The 23,091-nt window shown below is 33.9% G+C and overlaps 1 protein-coding gene across 3 annotated transcripts; it reads right to left on the reverse strand.

The window, feature by feature from the left end:
• Positions 1-218: 218 nt before the first annotated feature.
• LOC116303143 (leucine-rich repeat and calponin homology domain-containing protein 1) lies at positions 219-23,041 on the reverse strand. Of its 3 annotated transcripts, none has more exons than XM_031712622.1 (20): positions 22,806-23,041; positions 22,554-22,695; positions 19,023-19,149; positions 18,336-18,441; positions 17,613-17,749; positions 16,747-16,812; positions 16,008-16,072; positions 15,732-15,834; positions 15,143-15,358; positions 8,438-8,619; positions 7,402-7,521; positions 6,430-6,466; positions 5,874-5,975; positions 5,776-5,805; positions 5,293-5,343; positions 5,130-5,187; positions 4,949-5,049; positions 3,503-3,640; positions 3,173-3,250; positions 219-2,579 (listed from the first exon to the last, which is right to left on the reverse strand). In XM_031712622.1, the coding sequence occupies exons 1-20, from the start codon at positions 22,939-22,941 to the stop codon at positions 2,484-2,486; spliced, it is 2,091 nt and encodes a 696-aa protein (XP_031568482.1). In that variant the 5' UTR covers positions 22,942-23,041; the 3' UTR covers positions 219-2,483. The 3 variants fall into 3 exon arrangements, with proteins under 3 accessions (XP_031568482.1, XP_031568481.1, XP_031568483.1); XM_031712621.1 differs by having other exon boundaries at positions 15,143-15,361; XM_031712623.1 differs by lacking the exon at positions 7,402-7,521 and having other exon boundaries at positions 15,143-15,361.
• Between the last annotated feature and the right edge of the window lie 50 nt (positions 23,042-23,091).

Here is a 23,091-nt window from a genome sequence, read left to right on the forward strand (position 1 = left end):
TAGTGCCCAAAAGGAAAGAGGTTACAGTTCTTTTTAAATTTTCTTTAATGTTTTTCCATGATTTTACTGTGATGTGCAATTATGCACTGCAAAACCTTTCCTCACTTGTTCCCCATCCTATCCCATCAAGCATCAAGGGCTGGGGTTGTGGCCAATATATTCCTTCTTTGACACTAGGCAGTGGGTCAAGAGGATAGGTGCAATATCACTAGATACCATTGTCTGTAATTTAGATTTTATTAAATGTTATACTGGTTTTCCCCAAGGTTATTCAAAGGAATTCTGTAATTATTTACAAAAGGTTTTGGTTTACAAAATATTTTGTGCAGCAGAACACATCATTTACCATTGTCAAACCTTGTAGTAGAAAAATCTACCAGTAGATCTAAATTTTTTTTTAAAGAGTGTTTTTATATACTTGAGTAGTAGACTGTTCCAGATTTCACTTGACTGACTACAATGGTTTTAGACTGATGCTGGACTTGATGTTTGTATACATATTATACTCTATGATTTATCAAGTCTAAGGCCAAACAAAAAAATAAGTGTGTTTCCTGTTGCATGAGAAAAATAATTGGGGTCTCGGTAGGTCAGATTTTTTTTACTGATACAACAGTTGAAATGAGCTTACTGGGAACCCTGTCATGCATTTGGCAATGAAAATAATAAGGGTTGGCAAAATTTGGCAAGAAAGTTAGGGTCAGTTGTGCAACAGGAAACATGCTTGTTGTTTTGTTTGGCCTAACCTTGAGCTGTGTTGATCCAAGTAAATTCAGGAAAGGTCTACCGTTCTTTCAGTTATATTTGAAATACAACCAGACTAACTTGCAGGATTAAAAAGATAGTTTACCAAACAAGTTATTACAGCGCAAAAGTATGATCACATTTAATGTATCTGCATACTTCTATGCACTGACTTTTTCCTGCCAAACAAGCCTTTGAACTCCTTATCTAGTAAAACAAGCCAGCCTCTCATTGAAATGTGTTTGTTTAACCCGTACATAGAAGTATGAGAATCAATAATTAATGTGGTCATACTTTTGAGTGTTGTGCTGTAAGTGTTCAGGAACATCACTACCTATCCTAATTTTTCAAATCAAGTTCCTATTTCAATTTTTCATTATTTTTAATATTTAAATTTCGTTAAAATAAGCTAAATAATTGAATCCAGAATCTGCAGTAAATAATTAACAATTAGTCCTCGAGCCTAGTCAAATCCAACTAGTCGGTCAAATATATAGATGCAAGCACGTTTTAAATTACAGTTAAATTTAATGTTTTGGTTTTCGAAGCAGGCACTTTTCAATACTAGTAGGATATAACTTATAGTCTGGTAGTAGTTCATCCAATCAGAACGCAGCATTGATGATAGACCACCTGTTGGATTTGACTGATACATATTTGACCAATATAACAACTATATCTAGGGTGCTTCTCATGTTTCCTTGACAACCAAATGTTTCGTTTTTTTTAGGTAGCCTGGTGCTTTTTAAAAGAATGTACAATGGCTGGGAATCTTGAACCATGTTGAAACTTCATTAATTCTGTAACTAAACTAGGATATTGATTAAAGCTTACAGGGCTTAAAATAATGGCCGATCAGTCACTGATTATGATTACAGGCCAAATTAGTTTTAGCTTAGTCATACCTCATTTCTGGCTAAATGTTACTGGTCAAAATGACTGGCAAGGCAAATATTTGACTGAACAAATCCCAGTTCTGGCTGGATATTGCTCGTCTGATGTCCAGCCATTTCTTAAGCCCTGAGCTTGTGTTGTATAAATTAAGCATGATATAAGGTGCATAGGTTTTCACATTTGCAATGACCAAGAAGAACAAGAAGCAAACTTAACTACATACCCTGCTTGCAGAGATCACTCAACCCTTAAGGTTTTGTTAATGGTTGGATGGGAAGGTTAAAAAATTTGCTCCTAACTAACCTATTCAACATTATGAAGTTGGTTTAGAGTCAGTTTGTTAATGATGTGAGAATGCAATACTGTCAAGATAGAACAGTCACATTATAAACATTTTAATAGAGCCAGATACTTTATTCAGAAAGCCTAGAAGTCTTTGAGGAAGTCTAGTGATGTAAAGATCAAGCAGTAAAACAACAAACTCTCCAATCTTTTCTGTATGACGAATTAAAATATTAGACATCAAATTTACCCTGCCAAACCACCATGCCTAAATTCAAGTGCCAGTGTTCCTCTGCAACTGGGTCATGATCCCTGGGCAGCAGAACCTCTGGTACACGGGTAATGTTTTATTGCAAGTGAATTCAAAATTATGATATAATATTAATTAATAAACACAATGTGAGTTAGTAATTTCGTACAAAAATTAATTCCAATGATTCAGAAATTGATTTGTGCATAATAATAATTATATAATATAAGCCGAAAGGTATTTATAAGGAAATCAAATATGCTAAACTGTCAATGATGGTAATATTATTGTATTTCAGTAATAGTAGTTACTGCTAAGAATTTGTTACTTCTAAAAGTGCTTGTACAGTATTGCACACTCTCATTGGGCTTTTCTCCTCTAGGATGTCTGCAGGTGAACAAAGGGCATCCTGTTGAAAAAGAGAATAATGTAGAGCAAAGCAATTTAAAAAATAAAATTCTTTTGTGTGTTAGTGAAATACCAGTAGACAAAAACAACAATGGAAATAAGATCTATAAGATCTACTACTCTAATATCAGTCTACTAACCAATATTTCATGGGATAATATTTATTCAAATAATAACTCATTATCGAAATCGTTATTATACCATTATTGTTATCATTAGCACCATCACTGCTACATCATCATCATTATCATCATCATCATATTTAGGCTACATTCATAATGTATGGAAGAGGGGGGGGCAGGTGAAAATTTGAAATGTCCAGAATAATTCTTAACACCCCCCTTAAAGTCATGCAAAAAAATACTATTCCCCCTAAGCAAGGCTTATAGCTTCTTCCAAAAATCGTGCATCCCCCCTCTCTCCTACCAAAATTTTCAATTTCACCTGCCCCCCCCCCCCCCCTCTGCCATACATTATGAACGCAGCCTTATTTAGCGCAAAAGTTAAACCATTATTAGTATGTCCAAGAGGTTTGGAATGAAAAAGTTTCATACCAAATTAGAGTGAAATAGAAAATTTGAGAAAGTAACATACCTTTCTGACACCCAATTTTTTGCAAGCCTCTAGGAACGAATCTACATTTTTCATACATTTTGTCATGGTAAGCTTGGGCTATGGAAAACCAAAGAAATACCAAAAAATGAATGAAATATACAGGGGAGACTAAAGTTGCCTTACCCTCCCCTTGGTAAGGAATTTTTGTGCAACAGGAAGCCCAACTTCAGACTTCCTTATTATCAGCTTTGCATCACCCCCAACTTCTCCTGTATTTCCTGGATCAGCTGTGGTTTGGCCAAATCTTAAAGTCAGGCAATATATAGGGTTTATTAGATTTGAAATCTCAGCAAAACAGTGTGTACTTACCACCCCAGCAGAAGGTATGTGTATACTTGGAATAGTGCCTTTGCATACTGAGTTGATAAGATGGCATAATACCACCCCATCGGCAAGCGAAGTGGGCAGATCATCTGGTAGGGTTACTTTGAGTCTACTCTCTAATGCCTGCACAAAAAGAAGAAAGATATTCATTATAACTTCTCGATTAAGTGGAGAAATGGGTAAAGGGGTGAAGGAGAGTTGACATTATTATGTATCTTGGAACTAAGAGCTTGTTCACACTTAGATCGTTTCAGATCGGACCAATTTTGACTCGATTCAATTTAAACCTTGTACGCTCACACTACATTCGGTTCAGATCGATCGCGATCGCTTCCGATCGATTCAATCGTTCACATTTGTTAACATCTTGTTTTGCTGGCCAGCGGCAGTACACGTAATTTTACAGCGTTTCCATGGTAACTCCTAAGGCTTTAAGTTACAAATGGCCGACTGTCAAGGTTTTGAATTTATATCTTTGCTATCTTTGGTGAATTTGTGCATCTTTATCAGGTTAAAGAGGCTAAAAGAAAAATCTCGTCGCAGAATTGAACTTAAAAGGAAACGGCTACACAGGAAACAGAAAATATACAAGCGCATTTTAAAGATTCGCGCTGGCGTGCAAACCCAAGGTTTGCTAGTGAGACAAAGCATTGTAAGTTGTTGTTTCAATTCACGTTCAACTTGCACTTCGTGAAAACGTTGGCCGCAATTCAGCTAGTTTCTTGGCCAACTTCTCAAAAGCTTCAATATTCCTTTTTGGGCAGTCCTCGATCATTTTCTGAATTTCGCTTTCGCTCCATAAGTCAAGAAGCAGGTTTGTTTCTTCAAACCCCCAAGTTTCTCCTCTTTTCGCCATCTTATAAACGGTGTAATGGCTCGTAATGGCTGGTATGTAAACACATAGCTGGATTCGCTGGATTCCTTTCCATTCAAGACCCGAGGCGCGCGCGCGTCCGCTTTGGCAGGAAACTACCTCCCTCGGTCAAAAGTCCTGGAGATAGATCGATTTATTTTGAGTCGATTTAAATCGTCGTTCGCATTGCTAGTTAGATCGGTTTGATAAAGATCGATCTAAAGTAAACTACCTCTCGAGATGGTCTAGTTTGGATCGTTTGTGATCGATCTAAATGCAAGTGTAAACAATAAGAATCGTGAGCGAACGATCTGAATCGATCTAACTGACCCTAGTGTGAACAAGCTCTAAAAGCGACATGTGTAAATAACCACATTCACCACCCCCCTTTTCATAGGGCTATGAGGATTTGGATTGTTAAGTGAGGAGGGTAAAGGGAGAAAGTAGTTTTCTAATGTTATCTATTTAACTATTTTGAAACGTTATAGAGAGATTGTGGTGGCATAGGAATATTTGTACTTTCTCCACAGGTTTGAGGGAGGCGGGATGGATTTCTGGGACTATAGCATCCAACTTACCTCTCTTAGTATCTCTAGTTTTTCAAACTCTTCTCTTGCACTATCAAACATTCTTTTCATGGTGAATTTAGAATCTTCATGCTGTTTGAGTGCTGCAGGCACTATTAAACAATCAACATCAATAACTTTAGTATATCTCATCATTACATCAAGCCAAAAGGACAGTGTATATCATACATACATGAGCGAACATGGCCCAGATTGGTAGATCTTTTGTGTATGTTATGGAAGATACTTTCCTGTTGAAAAAAGAACATTTTTATCATTAGGTTGCAGAATAGGTAAAGTAGGTTGCATAACATTAAATTAGGCTTTAAACTTAAAACCCTTTCTATGATTCATACCTCCCAGACATCAATTTCTGGTGATCGCAAGGCTTGACTGCTGTCTTTATCCTGTATGACAGAAGAATACAGAAAAGGGTAAAGGTTAGATAATGGAATGCTTTACTTTTACATTGAAATTGTTATATAAGAATATAAATTATATGTCACTAAAGAATATATAAAAACATAATATTATTGCTATACATAGTGAGCAAAAGAGATAAGTAAATGATATGTAAATGATAAGTAAATGATAAGAAAAGGGAAATAAGAGGAAAAGAATGCAAGAAAAAAATAGAAGTGGAGGGAAGAAATAGGAAGCAAAGAAAAAAGGATGAGAAATGAAAGGAAGAAAAGGGATGAGGAAAAAAAAGGAAGGAGCAAGAATAAAGCAAGAGAAAGATAAAAGGGAAGAGAAAAGAAAGGAAGTAAATACAAAAATGGAAAGGAAGGAAAATAAATTATTTTATTAGATTTATTGTTGAAATTTTCATTCATTACCTTTGAAGAAAGACTATCTCTACTGAGTGGCTGAAAAAAAAAACCAGTCATCATAAGTGCATGAAAAATGCTAAAATTAAAAAAAAAGTCAAACATACGCTATCTTTTTTCATTGATTTCTGACGCTCTTCTTCTAATCTCTGCCTGGATAACTGAGCTTCTCTTCTGCTTTGCTGCATCCTGGCTTTCATATCTTGTTCCTGAGAGAAAGGGAAAATGTTCCATTTGTATGGAAATTAGAGAGTCCATAGACTGCCCTTATATTAAATTGTCTTTTTGAGTGAAAAAATTGAAAATAGAAAAAATTCGTTTTTTTCTCCAACCCCTAATTTATACGCTCAACAATTTTTATTCAGGATCCCTTATTTATTTTCAATATTTTGAAGACTCCTATATATCTCATTTATTATTTCAAAACTACCCTTTTCAGGGCCACTATAATTTCAAGGCTCCCCATTTTCTAACCCAACACCCCCCTTCCCCTCCGATGTCTAATGAAAAGTCCCTAAGAAAATATAAATCAGTATGAGCATGACCAATCAGGATAAAACATGCATTGAAGTAAATTTGAATAAAGAACACAGAATAACTGTACTGTTGTAGGAAAAAATGGTTCGTAAAAGAAAATCTATACAACAAAGAATAAACATTTACTTGTCTACTTCTATAGGTTTCTCCTTCACCAGCAACCCTGAAAAACCAAAATTTAGTGAACATTTCATTAGAAAATATATTAGAATTAAAATGTTTTGAAATACATTGATACATACTGGATACAATCACTATGTCATTTTAGTTGGTAAAATCATAGGTCTAGCAATATGACATAAACTATTTTTTAATTATACTTAAGGTAAAAAACATTTTTTTAAACTCTTTTCACATATAATTATGTTATTTTTAGCTATCATATATATACTAACTTTATTCCAAGAAAGTTAAAAATTTTAATCCTACAACATGAGTTGCACTTCTGAATGCCACACTCAGAAAAGTTTAAATAATATTGTGAGGTGTTTGCATTTACTACTGCTCTGAGTTGCCCAACAAAACGGAGAGTCATATCTTAACATTTCTACCACTAAAACAATTGAGTACCTAGACTTAGGGGACTAGTCAGAAAGTAAAGGTCAAGGTTGGGTTACTTTTGTTGAGCCTCAAATAGGAGTGGGTCATACTATATTAGGCTTAAAACAAGAGGAGGGTCACCAGAATTTTGCCTCTTGATAATTATTGATAATTTTATGCTCTCCCCCCCTTCTCCCTTTACTTTTTGACCAGTTGCCCTAGGTTTACAGAAAATATAAGGTTGTATGACTCTCTATAAAGGAGTTCTTTAAAGACCCTGGGTTTTGCAAATGACTTTATTCCATCCTCACCCATTGCATTAAAAATTAAGACTATGAGAGTTTGAAGTAATGAAAATGCAACTACTACCCTTACATTCTTGCACTATGTGGGTCAGACCCACATGAATTTGCTAGATGTCCTTTTGGATTTTGCAAATAAATTATGTAGATTTAGATGTAGATGTAGATGTAGACCCATGATAACTTGAGAGAGAGAGAGAAGGAGAGAGAGAAAGAGAGACCCTTACATCTAGAACTTATCTTCTACTTTACATACCCTGCTCCTAGAGAAGATGCTCTGGGTTTTCTAGATGAGTCAATAATTCTAGATCTTTCTAGAGTGGAGGGCCTTGGTGGAAGATCTGGTTTATCTATTCTCGACATAGCATTACTCCTCCTATTGTCAACAATTTATGATACTTATACTTAATAGCCCTTTTATGAATATTATGACACCATCAGGAACAGAACTGTGTTTACACCCACAATTGTAATTCAAGAGGGCAAAAACGAATCTAAGGGGGAGGGGGTCATCAAGATTTTTTTCACAACCCAAGAGGGATGGTCATCAGTATTTTCATTTACCCAAATTTTTGCCATTGAAGAAGGCTCAAGAACAATATCATAGTTATTCCTTTGAAGAGAAGGACAGTTGCTGATATTTCTATGACAGTATAACAGTCTAGGTATGCAGATTCCTCAGGTCCTACCCCGTTGATAAAAAGTGGTTACTCTAAGATAATAATATCTATTATTTATTGTTATTACTCAAAGATGATTATTGGTATTATTGATTATATTTAATACTACACCTATTATTATTACTAATACTATTATCATAATTAAAGCAATAAATATGTCATAAATTAATAATCTAAAATATTAGTGTTACTGTTATTATTACTATATTATGATGATGATCTTGATTATGACAGTGTTGTCTAACGATCTCCATTATTGTTGTATGGATATAGTGAATTCACACTCTATCTATCTATACATACAGTTTTAGCATATTATCTATATTATATGAATTCATTATAATTGCATATATTATTAGAATTATATTTTTTATTACTATCTAACTATTTCATTATTTTTTTAATATATTGTCTTCGAAAAGCCCTACTGGAGAAAGATAATAAAGTATGTAAGGTATGTATCATCATCATTGCCTAGTATTATCCTTAATTATGCTATTTCAGTTGGTTAAAAATATTATTATCTTCATCCATGCATCCCCTTCCCAAAAATAAAACCTTTTTTGCCAGTACAAAATCAGCGATCATTTCATTTATTTATTTATTACTTACCTTCTTTCCATTGTTCCATTTGACTTCTCTGTTCGCCTTATTCTACTGTCAGCTGCTTTCTGCTGTTGGATAATTTCTTGTTGCTCTTTCTGGAGTTTTCTTGCCGTTCTTCTCCTTTCTTCTATTTGTCTTTCTTCTTCTTCTCTTCTTTGTCTCTCTTCTATTTCTATTGATAGGAATTCCTGTGGAAATGAAAAAAGTTGAAAAGTTGAAGGGATCAGAGAGCTATTCAAAGCCCTAATTTGATAGAAACTAAAGATAACATCAAAATTTGGACATCAGAAGTAGGAGCAACAACAGCAGCAACAACAACAGCAGCAACAACACTGCAACAAAGGCAACAACAGCAGCAGCAAATGCGAACACAACAACAGTAACATTAGATACAACAAAAACAGCCACAAATGCAAACACAAAAGCAACAGCAACAAAAGTATATTGATGAAGCAAGTCATTTATTCATTACAAGTCTCAATAATCATAGCCCACAACACTTATTAGATTTAATAAAATAACTGTTTCCCAAATCCAAACCAGGGGAGAAAGCTTTACGACATGACACTAACAGCAGCTGTATGAAAGACTATCCATTGACTTGATGAACTCATAACTAATCCTTTTCTTTTTGTAATGTATTATTATATAGTTAGGATATATAGTACGCGCACAGTGATTTGTCGAAAACTATGCTAAATAAGTGGAGCAAAGTGCTGACGCCATCTGCGCACGCAAAGTGCTGCTAGGTCCTGTGAATGTCTTTCTTTTTGCGTAAATAAATTCAATACCAAAATAAAATTAGTAACTATATAATAAAAAGAATAAAACAGCTTTTTCCATCCCAGTAAGCACTCAAGAAGTGTGTTTCTTCATATATTACTTCTTTCATGCTTTCGTCACTTCCTGTGTGCTTGATTACTGAACAAAGCATGGAAAAAGCTGTTTAATTCGTTAAACAGTAACAATAATTCACAAGGAATTGTTGGTTAACAATTTTATTGATGACAATGACTACATATACAGTGTGTGGCACACTCAAATGATTTTTATTTGGTGGATTTTAGAGCCTAGATGCATGATTCTACAACCTTCAGAAAAAAATTTACAAATATTTTAAAATATTCTTCTGTTGATGGCTGCAGCCTGGAAAGTTATCCACTAGGAAATATCTCCTAAGGAAACGCTTACTTCCTCTATAAATATCTATTCATAATCATAATTATTCTAATAACTATTATTCCATGAATATTAAATTTGAATCTTGGATTCAAAACAGGGATGGCGGAGCACTTTTTAAAGTGTGGGGTGAGGGGGTCCTAATGTCAGCTGTTTTTTTTTTCACAACGGAAATGAAACTGAGACAAAATAACGTCATTCTCGTTATCGACAAAATAATGTCATTTTCAGACCCCTGGCCCACCATCCCTTCAGCAAGGAGACTCACAAGTGTCAATGGAATGCTAACATTTGTGGTCACACCCCTTGGTATTTTTTACCACTGTTTCTGACTATTGTCAGTCAAATACATGGTTAGAGTAAGTAAAGTTACATGGAAACAATTTATTTGATTGACGGTAGTCTACTGCCCATTAACCTGTCACTGCTTTTGTCTCAAACCAGTGCATGGCAATTAAAACAGTGACAATTATATTTTTAAAAGGTGTACACCTTTCGTAGCCGCTAAATTCATAATAAATAATACTATTAAATACTGGAAATAATGCTGTATAGTTTGTGGTTTCATCAATGGTTCAACACTGGAAAACCACCTATGACAGCATAGGTCTAACACTACACATGACCTTAGATGGCCATTGAATTATTACGACTGACCACCCAAGCTCACCAAGAAAACTCAAGCAAAATGCTTTGAGGATTTACTTGACAATGTTACAAAAAACTGTGGGGGGTAGGGTGGGGATTAAGGGGTGGATAAAGCCATGCAATATAGCCCCAGTTGCTCTGATGTGAGCTATTTTCATTGCTATGACAAGCAGAGTGGATAAACCAATGTTATATAGCGCTAGTTGCTGTGACGTGCTTTTGCCAACGACAGATCTATTTGTTGATGAAATGTAGCAACATGACAAGAACTAGGAGATAATGGTTGGCAAATTAATATTACAATATGCTAATGCTTGAAAACACCAACTAGAGCTATACCGTCATTGACATAATTAATATTCTAGGATTGACGAAACAGGGGAAATGTGCTTTAACCATTTAGACTAGTTTCAGATCTGCATTTTAATCAGATCTAAATGAAGTGATTTGTAGCAGCAATGTTAGATGGCAGGAACAATACAATAGTTTTACATGAGAAAGAATTCAATTTCCAGGAGCAAAGGCATTTTATTGTTCTGTCATCTAACACAGGCTGTCCAAGCTGTATAATGGGGCCGGCATGTGATGGTGCAAATCCCTATTGATGGCTGAAACTGATACACATGATTCCAAAGAATTTATATGCATCTACAGCATGACTTTTGAAGTCTCTGGTGACATATATATTTCACTTCGCAGCATCAGGTTAGGTAATTTTGGTTATCATTAAATTTTTGTACATGAAATAGATGTAAGTCGTTTTGACATTAGAGAGATTTTAAGCTCTTACACTCAGTATCTGGCATGTTACTCATGCTTCTAATATTTACTATATCTCCAAGGCAATATTAATGCCACATGTATTAGCTATATCTTCATGAAGTACAATGATCACAGACTTCACCTGTGAATTAATTACTTTTACAGACAATACAGCAATTTTTGTGTGAGAGGGAAACATACATACTAACTTAAAGCATCACACAGTATGACATGCCGTAACATTAAAATGGTTTCCAATTATTTCCTAGTATTTCATCCAACGACAATGTGTAGATACAGTTACAATAAAATAATGATACAGTATATTGGCAATGCCATAATGTTCACCACTCATACAAAAATTGCACTACTTATCTGTTAGTTTTTGTATTCAGTTCTACTATCAGTTACTGTCTGTTAGAGCTTCACAGGTTGAACAAAACAGTACTATAAGGTTATGTGTTAAATTTTCTAGTAATTATAATAACATTCTAAGAATAATATTCTCTTTCGTATTAGACTATTATCAGCTAAATTAATACAATATCATTTTCGATGTTTGTATAATACTATTACGAACCTAGAGTTCATGTAATTATAAAAGAAAAATATTATATATTGTTATACTACTTACTTCTATAATAGATTTTTATGTAATTACATCAAATACTTATTTATATTGGTCAAATGTACATATTTAGTTGGCTTTAACAAAAATATGTTATAATTATGTGATTAACGTAACAGGTTACCAGTATCAAACAATTGAAATTGCCATCCCTAGTATTCATTAAACAATCTGGGGTTTATACAAAATTCCTTTAAAAGGATTCAGAAGTATAACTGATGTAAGGAAATCTTTCATATAGGGGCATTAATTTTGTTATTTGCTTGTACAAAGTCAGTGGCTCTATCTATTTTTTATCCATTTATGATTTCTATTTTTCTCATGGAAACTTAACTATACCTTCTAGATATTGATAATATTTCTAAGTAATCAAGCAGAGTCTGGTTGAGAAGGTTTCATTCAAATAAATGTGATACTGGCCTAGGTTTGAAATAATTTTTTTGATGATGAATAAATTTCTGTACGTTAAAATAGAATGATTTTTCATAATTCTTATTAAATCTTCTAGAAAAAAAACATCAATAATATTATCAAAATATCAAGGAAATGGTATAAGAAAATAATTATCTATCTTTCTCAACATAAATATCTAATTAATATTATTTCTAATATTATTTCTATTATGCTACCTAATATAAGATCACTTTTTTCTTCGGTCAGCATGGGCAGTAGCCTCAATTCAGTAGCAAACATTTTTACTGGAAAGTAACTTGAAAATCTTGTAAAAATATGTTGAACTTTTAATTGTAACAAAAATAAATGAATTTCGAATCTGATATTTTTTCAAAGAATTTTCTAGTATTTTAAAGTTGATGCTGGTACAATTTAATCAGATGTGTCTGCTAAGTCTAGACAGTCTCAGAGCAGAGATCAGCTTTTGGTTTCACACCATTGGATTTCTTGTCGCTGATTTTCTTGAGTAATAATTATGGTTTAAAGACTTGTTGTTTGTCTATGTGTTTTTTTTTTTGTGGACTAGGTTTTGGTTAGAGCTAGTTTATGACCTTTATATACTTATATGATATTACTTATCTAATTCTAAGATCGACATCCTCTGAGAACAGCAAAAGCTGATCAAGATTATGTATCCATCTTAGAAAGGTTTCTTTAAAGTTCAAAGTAAATATGTTAAGAAATTTTGTTACCATGAAGGACAACATACTCTATATAGTTGTTGACATAAAGCTTAAATTAATGAGCAAAAATACTAATAAATACATGGTATGTACATATACATATATATTCAAAACTAGTTATGGATTTTTTGGGGTTACTTTGTAAGCACCCACCCAACAGCAATGCAAAGCCCAATCAGTAGAAAGGATTTTAAGACAGAGGTAAAATTCAAGAAGACATAAAGAAGAAGAACAATAGCGGCGAACATCGTTTTAGGTTCTAGCGATCGTTGGAGGTTATATGCCAGCGCCAGCCATGAATTCATCTGAAACAGAATCAAAAGAAGGATTTACTGTGAGTCTGGCACAACTCAAGGGAAAACGACTTCCAGAAAAAAATGAATTTTCAAAGCTTTCCTGGAGTAAAATTTTCCTGCCAGCTTCACAGAAACTTTGATGTTTCAAGTCATTTTTTTTGCTTCTTTTGAATTTGTTTCATTTCAAAGTTAAATTCTTTTTAATCAGTTATAGCAGTTTTCAATATCATGCAAACTCAGTAGCTTTGAGCTGCAGGCTGAAATTTGGACTTTCACTTTTGTCAACAACATTAATCAGTCGCTGCCTTTTATTTTTTTGAGAGACGGCAGTGAAAGGCTAAATTTTAATGCACAACACATCTACTGAGTTCACATTGTAAATTATTGTAAGTAATATTGAAAATTGCTGTAATAAAAAGTGCTAAAATTTTATGCTGGTTATTAGGTGATTTTGTGCTTAGCCAACAAGTTTTAATTAAGGATTAAACTTTGAATATAGTAGAGTTAATAATGGATGTAGTTTTTTTTGTGACAAGAAGCACATTTAAGTTTCTGTTTCAATCTGGTTCAGTAGGAATATTTTGCCTGAATGTATGTGAATGACTAAAAATATTTATTTCAAGCTAAAATTAGATTAGTTTGAAGTCAAGATCGACCAATCGGATTGAAGAACTGTCAAGCTTCAAACTTAAAAATCGATCTGATGCTGCAAGCTACTTCACATTCTCCCATTTCCAATCAATAATAATCAAAGTGGTTATAAGAACCACCAGAATAATGAAAATTAGATTTGACCATTATCAACTCAAAATATTTAATGTCTGACTGTCAGCGTAATGAAGTCACAAGACTTGACAAACTTTAATGAGCTAAATAATTGGTTCTAAAGCATTGAATTATAAAATTCATAATGACTAGATTGGTCCTCATGTTTCGTTATCTTCAGGCATCATTCTGAAGTTGAAACATTGAGGACCAGTCTAGTCATTTTATATTTTATAATCAAACTGTAATGAACATGTAAATACATATTTCTTGCTTTATTAGACAAATAAAAATGAATGGAAAAATTACGAGATATCTAGAGCATGCATGATGACTACAGAACTATGGTGTATAATAAACATATCTTACAACCATGCATAATGGCGATAAACATAATGAAGACATAAAAACAAGTAAACTTACAGTAATAACAACTTAAAGGCTGCATCTGCACAAAACAGAAAAGATGTGTACAACATGTGTCATGTCTAAACTTAAAATTAATGCAAGCTTATAGTTTTTTTATCCTAAGTTACAGCATATAATAATTATTGCTATATAACTGACATCTAACCATAATTTCAGACATCTGAGATCTTGCTTTAGTCAATCAAAGCCAAAAACCAAAAATGTCTGGATTTCATTGGATTATGCAATAGACCTCTTGGGCATATGCCGAATCAAAATATGAAGACAAAAAGAGCTGCACATAGATTCTAAAAATAGCAAGATTAAGACAAACATTATTGCATTCCGTTTAATCATGTCCAGAGTTATACGAACCCATTTTATTATTTTTATTTAAAGTTCAGGACTGATTAGTAAGTCTAGAACAATGATTAGTCAGTCTAGAACAATGGTTATTCAAATTGGTCACCATATTTTTCGATTCAGAACATCATGCCTGGGAATTGGAAGGTCTATTACTTGTAATTAAATCAGAGTAAAATGAAAATAAATATAATAAATAATATACAAGTTTTTGTAAAAGTATATCGAACTAAAAACTTTTTAATTCAAATACTTCAAATTCATTAATAATGAAAAAAAAAGGATTAGAAAAAAACACTAATAAATTTACCTTCAATAATTATTATCACAACAACATAAATATCTAAAAGCACATTCATGCAAATGCAAAAACTGTAATATTGATACGTACAGACTGATGGGTCGAGAAGCACACTGAGCACACTGTTACGTGTAACACACACAAGCCACAAAGCAATGATATATATAGTTATACCAACTGTTAGACAAAACTGCTGCTCAAAAATTCATCATGCCTGAAACTTACATTTTTGAGCTGCTCTCCTTCATTCAATTCACCATCAGGTATACTCCCAGACTCACGATCATCGGCTTGCATGGTTTCTGACAGAAGTCGCTTAGCTTGTTCTATTTCTTTTTGAACTTTTTTCCTTCTTTCCTCGTTCTCAAAAACATTCGATAATGGTTTTCTTTGTCTGTCACGCTCTCGCAGAGAACTTGGTCTGTATGACTCCTTGTCGTCCTTCTTTAAATATGGTGGAAAAAAACGACAACAGAGAAGTTAGCATTGATAGTAATCAGTACTGTATGTTTGCCAAGAGATGATGAAATTCCAGTTTCCCAGGGCTTGTAATGCCACTAAAAACATACCAGGGAAGCATACCAGGGACTATAGTGCAGTAACTCATTTTGATTTGTAAAAAAATAATGCAAATTTTGCAAACCAAAAAAAAGAAAAAAAAATACTTATAACTTATTGCAATATTCTTCTATTGCTCAGTAAATCTGAAACAATAATAGCTGGATGTAATGTTTATAAACTAGGAATTCTGGCAGAAAGCAGTAGACGTATGATAACTGGTCTTTGTATTGGAAATAGTGTCCTCTGTTCTCACCTGATGAATGTAGCCAGCTCCAGACATGTCGAGTGAGTGTGTTCTCCTAACTCTTTCTGTTATAATGTGATCAGAGTCTCCCATTAGGTATTCTTCCTTCAAACTGGAAAAGAAATAAAATAAGACTGGATGAAAACAAGAAAGAATATAAGTGGGAATTTTTGAGATAAAAATGTGGTGCATTTCTTATTTAGTTTGCATACAAAGATATAAAAAATGGAACCAGGATGGATTGCCTGGCAGATTGGGTTGCAGATTGCGGCATAACATTCTCACCTTGCAGTTGAACTCTTTTTGCCCATAGAATAGGGTTTCCTAATATCTCGATCTAATGTTCTTTTCTAAATGAAGGCAAAGGTAATTTTTTCAATAAATGAACTCTAATACTAGATGAAGTTATTGTTTACTTAATTTTAGTATCCACCAACAAAACAATGAACAAACATTTTCTTCAACCCCTTTTCGCTTCCTATGGATGTATTATATACATTAACAAATGTTTTTTGCACAAACTACCTCAGACATATATATATATATGTCTTTGGTGCTTGTAATGTCTATGATCTCTGGTCATTGGCATTTGCAATAATATAAAATCAGGTTGTTGAGAATGAACTGGTGCTTAAAATAATATACTGCTGGTCTTAGTAATGAGGTCATTTCCCTGTGACATTGGGGGGAAAATCCAAGACGCCCTTCAGTGGGGCTTAAAATAATGGCCAATCGGTAGTTGTTCATGATCACAGACCAAATATAGTTTTAGCTTAGTCATAGGTCATTTCTGGCTAAACATTACTGGTCAAAATGACTGACAAGGCTAAGATTTGACCAGACAAGTCCCAGTTCTGGCTGGCATTGTCTGATGTCCTACCATTATTTTAGGCCCTGATTCAGTAGCTGGAGTGAGTACCTTGCTAGAAACCCTGGGAGGGTAGAGGTTAAAGTTAGAGGTGACATGCTACCTCATATAGACTTAAACTTGAGTAGTATTATCAATGTTTTTATTATAAATTACCTTTTCTTGCTGCTGTGCCACAACACTTAGATATTTAAAGATATGCTGTCGACCTTTGATACACACCTGACATTTGAACATAATGCTTGTAATTAGTAAACTTTGTCATTCACATTATAAATCCAATGGGAATCAAGAGTGGTGTAGTGGTAGTGCACTCTCCTCCCCCCTCTGGGGTCTAAGGTTTGATTCCTAGACTCAGCATTCCATGAACATAGAGTTCGTTAGGTCAGATCGTTTTTCCCTTGATTCAAGGATTTTTCTCTGTGTTTTTCAGTTTTCCTTCCTCTGCAAAACCTAACCAGCTATATTCCAATCTAGAAGTTAGACGTGCTATGACTTTGAACAGAAGCTAGAAGCTGTTCCAGGGTATTGATAAAATTTGGAATTTTTTTACAATCAGCTTTGCATATTTCAATAGCATGCAGATCCCAGGGAAGGTGAATAGTACATGACTAGCTGCCCCCTCATTGCCATCAAACAAAGAGGCAAATAAATACCAAGAATCATTGTTAAAAAGTATGGAATCATGGGTGGCGTAGCAGTGAGAGCACTCGCCTCTCACCAATGCCACCTGAGTTCGAGTCCAGAAGAGCTTAGTGTTGTATGTGAGTTGAGTTGTTTGCTGGTTCTCTCCTGTGCTTCGAGGGTTTTCTGGGTTCTCCGGCTTACCTCCCTCCGCAAAAATAAACTTCTAAATTCCAATTGGAAACCAGTGGAAGAAGAGCCACTCTGTGGAATCCACTGTTAATCCCATTATTATATTTTATTATTACATTTTATTGAAGGCTGCTTTAGTGGAAAGGGTCATCCCTTTCCGTTTCAAAAAATCCTGAAGACAAACAATCCCCAATGTATTTACTTACATGTGCTGGTGGTGATGTCAAAGGGTTATGTGATATTTCTAGACATGATAATGTAGTCATAAGTCGATATGCTGGCGGTATAACAGATACTCTGTTGCATGAGAAGTCCAATTTTACTAATTTTAATTTGCTTAATTCTGAAAAAAAAAACAAAACGCTAAATTAATTATCCATTGTGTAGTTCCAGAAATCATCCACACCCACCTCACAGAGGAATTTGGGATTTCTGAAGGGTAGGGGGTCAGAGAAAGAACAAAATTTACAGAGTTTGTATGGAAGAATATTGGAATTTCTGGGGGTGGGGATGGGGTCTTTTTTAAAAATTCTTACATGGGTGGGTATGGATAATTTTTGAAACTACACATTATTGATTGATTGATTTTATTTAATGCAACAAGGAAAGGAGAGGAAAGTATTTTTTGGAGTCATAGCAAAGCTTTAAAAATGTTCAGTAAACAGTGGGTTTTCCAAGATGTCATATTTTTGGGGGTGGGGGTGGGAGATGAAAGGAGACTTCAACAAACATAGGCATATGACATTCAGTGCAAAGCATGAAAAAATGGGTTGTCAAAGATGTTTCATATCATTGCCACAATGGAGTTGGGAGGCATATCAAACTCAGTTTTGGACATATTACTTCCCTCTATCCTGCTCTTACAAGTGACCTCCACCTCCCTCCCCCAAACTAACATAGTAATAGAAAATCAAGAAAGGAAATCTTACCATCAGGAAGAGCCTGTAACTCGTTCCTCCTTACATTTAAATCTTTTAATGAAATCATTTCTCCCATACTACTTGGAAGTCGAGTTAATTCATTGCAACTTAAATCCTATAAATAGAAAAATAAATAATAAATTTAAGCATTTCAAAAGGATAAATTTCACACACAATAAAACAAAAATTTTGTTTTGCACAGATTTATTTGCTCATTCAATAAAAATTATTATTTTTTGAACCTTGTATATACTATGTTTAACGGTATAAAAAGTTAACATATTTAACAAGGGCTAACTAGTAAAAGACAACCTAACTTCCAGAGAAAGATCTAGGAACTTTATGTATTTATTTGGAGTTCCAGGATTATGATGCTGAGATCAAAGGCAAATGATGCAAGATTTTCATTTTACTGCCTTAATTCACAATGGGGTTAAAGTAAACTTAGGCAAAGGGTCAGGCAAAGTTAAAGTCAAGGCACGCTGGCCAGCGGTCTTCGGTTGCTGCAGGAGCGCCTTCAGGGGCTTCATAGCACATGGCATGGTACGTTTTTGTTGATCGTCGCGGATCAGAACGTTGCGCTCGATGGCACCTCCCTCCAATTCATCAGTGCCAATGAGTTTAGCTGGGGATTGCAATCCCTCAAACCCTTCTTAGATCCACCTCTGATATCAAGAGGATAGGATTATAACTTACCAAATCTTGAAGCAATGTCAAATATCCTATTTCTACCGGAAGAGAAGTGAGTCTATTATTACTGAGGTTTAAGACTCTAAGAGGTAATAATCCAAGGCTTAAAGGAAGGCTACACACTTGATTCCTCCTAAAAGACAAAAAAACAATAAACATGAAGTGATGAATAATGGAACCAAGAACTAGCCAAGCAGTGAATTTTGTTTTAGCCAATCCCAGTGTCCTTAGCCGTTTTGCTGCTGGCCCTTATTCCCAGGCTACTGTAACCCTACTTTTTTCGTATTTTTCTGCTTACTTTTGACTAAAATATAATATACATGCCTACAAGAAGAAATATGAAAAGAAATAATAATTTTATTTTTTACTTTGCTGCCATGTTTGCTTCATTATTTTAAGCTTAGGGATAGTAATTTCATCCAATCATGCTTTGTGCGGCGTGTTCACTGCTCAGCTGGAAATTTTTATGTTTGATTCTTAAAACTTTGAATTAACTTTACATAATGACTGTTAGAGAACAATGCCATTCGCATGCAAATGTAATGTACTTTAGGGTGGATATGGACCTGTAGTCTCATTTTCATGTTTATTGTTACCCATTTCCCTTCTATCTTATAGATATGAATATAGCACACAAAATTCCAGTAAACTTCAATTTCCATGCATTTGAAGGGAGTCCAATTGATATTTGACCCCTTGCATAAACCCAGAAGACTCAAGCTTCATTTAAGAATATTGGATATATGCCCTAAGACCCTCCCACTCCTGAAACTGTTTTGTCTAAATCACAATGACTAGGGGACACTATACAAATGACCACTTAATTTATCTCATGTATTTTTATGTCATTTTATGTATTTATGTCATACATGTATTCTAAATGGACAGCTGTTTGCCACCAACAACACTAGCACATGGTCTTATACCAAACGTACCATCTGTTCTGGAAATGGGTTGGATCATCTTATATAATTGACCACATAATTTATTCAATACCAAGCTTTGGTGTAATGCATTTTATTTTGATATATGATTCTATTTTCGTGGATCGTTTGATAGCTTGGCAAGCTAGATGTAAATGACAGTAACTTGTCAACCAGTGATTATGCTAGCTGGTTTACCCAGATAAAGATATTTTTGGTTTGGATGTAATGTTTCCCCATTTCAGACCATGTGTCATTCTCTTGAGAACAAGATTCTTTGTTTGAATCATTTCCATATTCATGTGTCTTCTCATGTGCAACCGTTAAACAAAGAAATGATGCTCTAGGGAATGAGAAATGGTATGAAATATGAAAACACTTTGTCCAAACTTAATGGGTCTATTGGTGGCACATTTCAATTATATTACGGTTAACAAATGACCTAGTAAATTGGTATAGTAGTGTTTGCAAATGTGCTAAAAATACTCTATCAGGTCACAGAGAGGTCAACTTGACTGGCCAGAAAATCAAATAAATTTTTCTTTCTTGACATAATCCCTTTTCAAATGTCAAAAATGACTAAATAATTTGAGGATACTTTAAAATGGCCCAAGTTGTTAAAGGAAATTTGCAATATCTGCTACAGGTGGAATTTTAACCAACTATCAAACAAAGTAAACAAGTAATAATAATAATAATAATAATAATAATAACAATAATAATAATAATAATTTTCTAAGACAAGTATAGCACATTGATTTGGTGGATTTTTTTAAATAAAAAAAACTGACTTGCATTTGCATACTAAGAGAATTCTCACTAGATAGAAATAGGATATAGTCACACCGCTTTACATATTGTAAATAAAAGAAAAACTGCAATATTTTATTTACATTTTTAAAATATGCCACACCCCTTACTTAATGTCCCAGAACAAAAGGATAGCAGACTGTCAAATTTAGGGATTAGCACTGTGGCTCATTGCCTGGGACCGAAATTTGGATTCAAGAAGCACAAGCATGCACTATCTAATACAATCAAGGTGTAGCATGGTATGGTCTGCATGCAGGTGAGCATATGCATATGATATATGTGTTGTATAAATGTTAAAACTATTATTATTTTTTTTATCATTGCTATTATTTATCTGAACTAACTACTGTATTGTCTAGTCTCAATAAAATGACTGGCAATTATTTCTTTGAGTATGATGTATGGAAAAGACATCTTAGCTCTTAACAAAGAACTTAAGAGCTTGCAATTTATAACTAAAAAATACATAGAAAACTAAAGAAAACATTTAAAACAGGAATATATAGTTATGGCATGTCCTAAAGCAAAGATATTTTAAAGCCTTTTTATTGACTATTGCTTTTTTAATAAAAAGTTAATAAAGTTGGCATGAAGCCAAAGACTTGGCAAGACCTACTGGGGTTTGTTTGGAAAGAGGATTGAGGTCCTTCACAGCATGACATTGAAGGAAACTATACAAAATGTTTACTGGATATGTATTGTGCCCAAACAAATACTATAATATCAATCCAAATGAAGTCTTAATTAAAAGCTGAATACGTAGGTAAACTTGAAATGCCGTGGCTAATTTTGAGGAAAAAACTAATAAACTTGAGCAAATAAATTTGACATGAAGAAACAATGATGACATATAAAAGTGACTTTAGTTGAATTTTTAATGAAATCTATTGCAAGATTGTTTACAAATTTGAAAATTTCTAAAAAGAATGTCATTTAAACGTTTTACATCAACAGGAAATAGAAGATTGTTCTTGATCATGTAGAAAAAAATCGAAATAACTGTAGAAGATTCGAAATGCCGAATAACACCCGGAAGTGAACTTGTCAAGACAGAGAATCAAAATTTGTAAACCTTTCTCGAGTTGCTTTATCTTAAATTGGAAAACGAAAACAAAAGTTTCCTAAGTATTACTAAATTAGATACTCTTTGATATAATATTGGTATAATCTAGATCGTAGCGATCCGTGACAGAACTGCAATACAGCAGAGGATTTGAAAACTGCAACAATACAGCTGAAACACTTCTCGGACCTTTCATTTTTCTTCGACAAGATTCGTTTAAACTTTAATGCTTTACTTTGCTACACCCCCAATTTTTGAATTATCATTTTAAAGTCGTTTTGTAAAATGCAATCCGGTGATTAGGAGCTTTGTTGCTCAATAAATCCCCACAGGGTACGAAAAAGCAAAAGGATTTACAATCAAGTTAATCAGTATGACATTTTGTAAATAAATAAATTCCTTTACATCAAGTTAGCTTTGCGAAAAAATAAAGATAAAAATTACTACACATAAAGAAATCGAAATATAAACTCCTTGATCATAAGTGTTTGTTGTAGAATACAGAATGCATAATTGAGAATTTTAAAACATAAAAAAATTGGAGAAAATCAAATATTAGTTCAAACAATTCAAAGTAAGCTATCTTTTCGAAGCCGAAGTCATATACTTTGGTAACTGGTTTTTCAAGCTAAGCGGAAAATACAGAATGATACAAGACAATAAGAGAATACTCTTTTAGGATACGTATCTTATAAATTTATGCAGTCTTCAAGTTTTTTTTGTGTGGAGAAAACCTACCTTAAATTTAATTTTGTGAGCCACTTCAGACCATCGAGTTCGGGAACGCTTCGGATAGCGTTGTGATACAGGTCGAGCCTTTCCAACATGATAAAATCACATATTTCGATAGGGAATTCTGCAAACCTGTTCTTCGATAGATCTAAAATAGAATCAAAATACCATAGATAGTGTTTAAAAATCGCTTTTATGGCTGGAGACATAATGAAATATTAGAAGAGAGGCGTTATTTACTCCCAAGCTGAACCGTACCTGCTTCGATGACATCGATCAGCTCACAATCGCCTGCAACATCTGGGAAATCTCTCAGTCCTTTGTTCCCTAAATTTAATAGTCCAGTTTCCTCGGCTTCCTCGAAGCATTTTTCTATCGATTTGTTGCCAGTCATGGCTTGTTTGAGTTGGTAGGGCAAGGTAAAGGTCTTGGTATTTTATGTCTTTTCATGTCGAGAAGAGGTGGCCATTTTGAACTGGCGTTGTAATGCTTCACTACGCATGTCTAACAACACAAAGACCATCATGCAATGAACGCTGTGTTA

The sequence above is a fragment of the Actinia tenebrosa genome, unplaced genomic scaffold (assembly GCF_029948245.1).
Source record: "Actinia tenebrosa isolate PJP-AT-01 unplaced genomic scaffold, QUT_ActTen_1.0 PGA_scaffold0__85_contigs__length_37466705, whole genome shotgun sequence".
In the NCBI taxonomy this organism is placed as follows: domain Eukaryota; kingdom Metazoa; phylum Cnidaria; class Anthozoa; order Actiniaria; family Actiniidae; genus Actinia; species Actinia tenebrosa.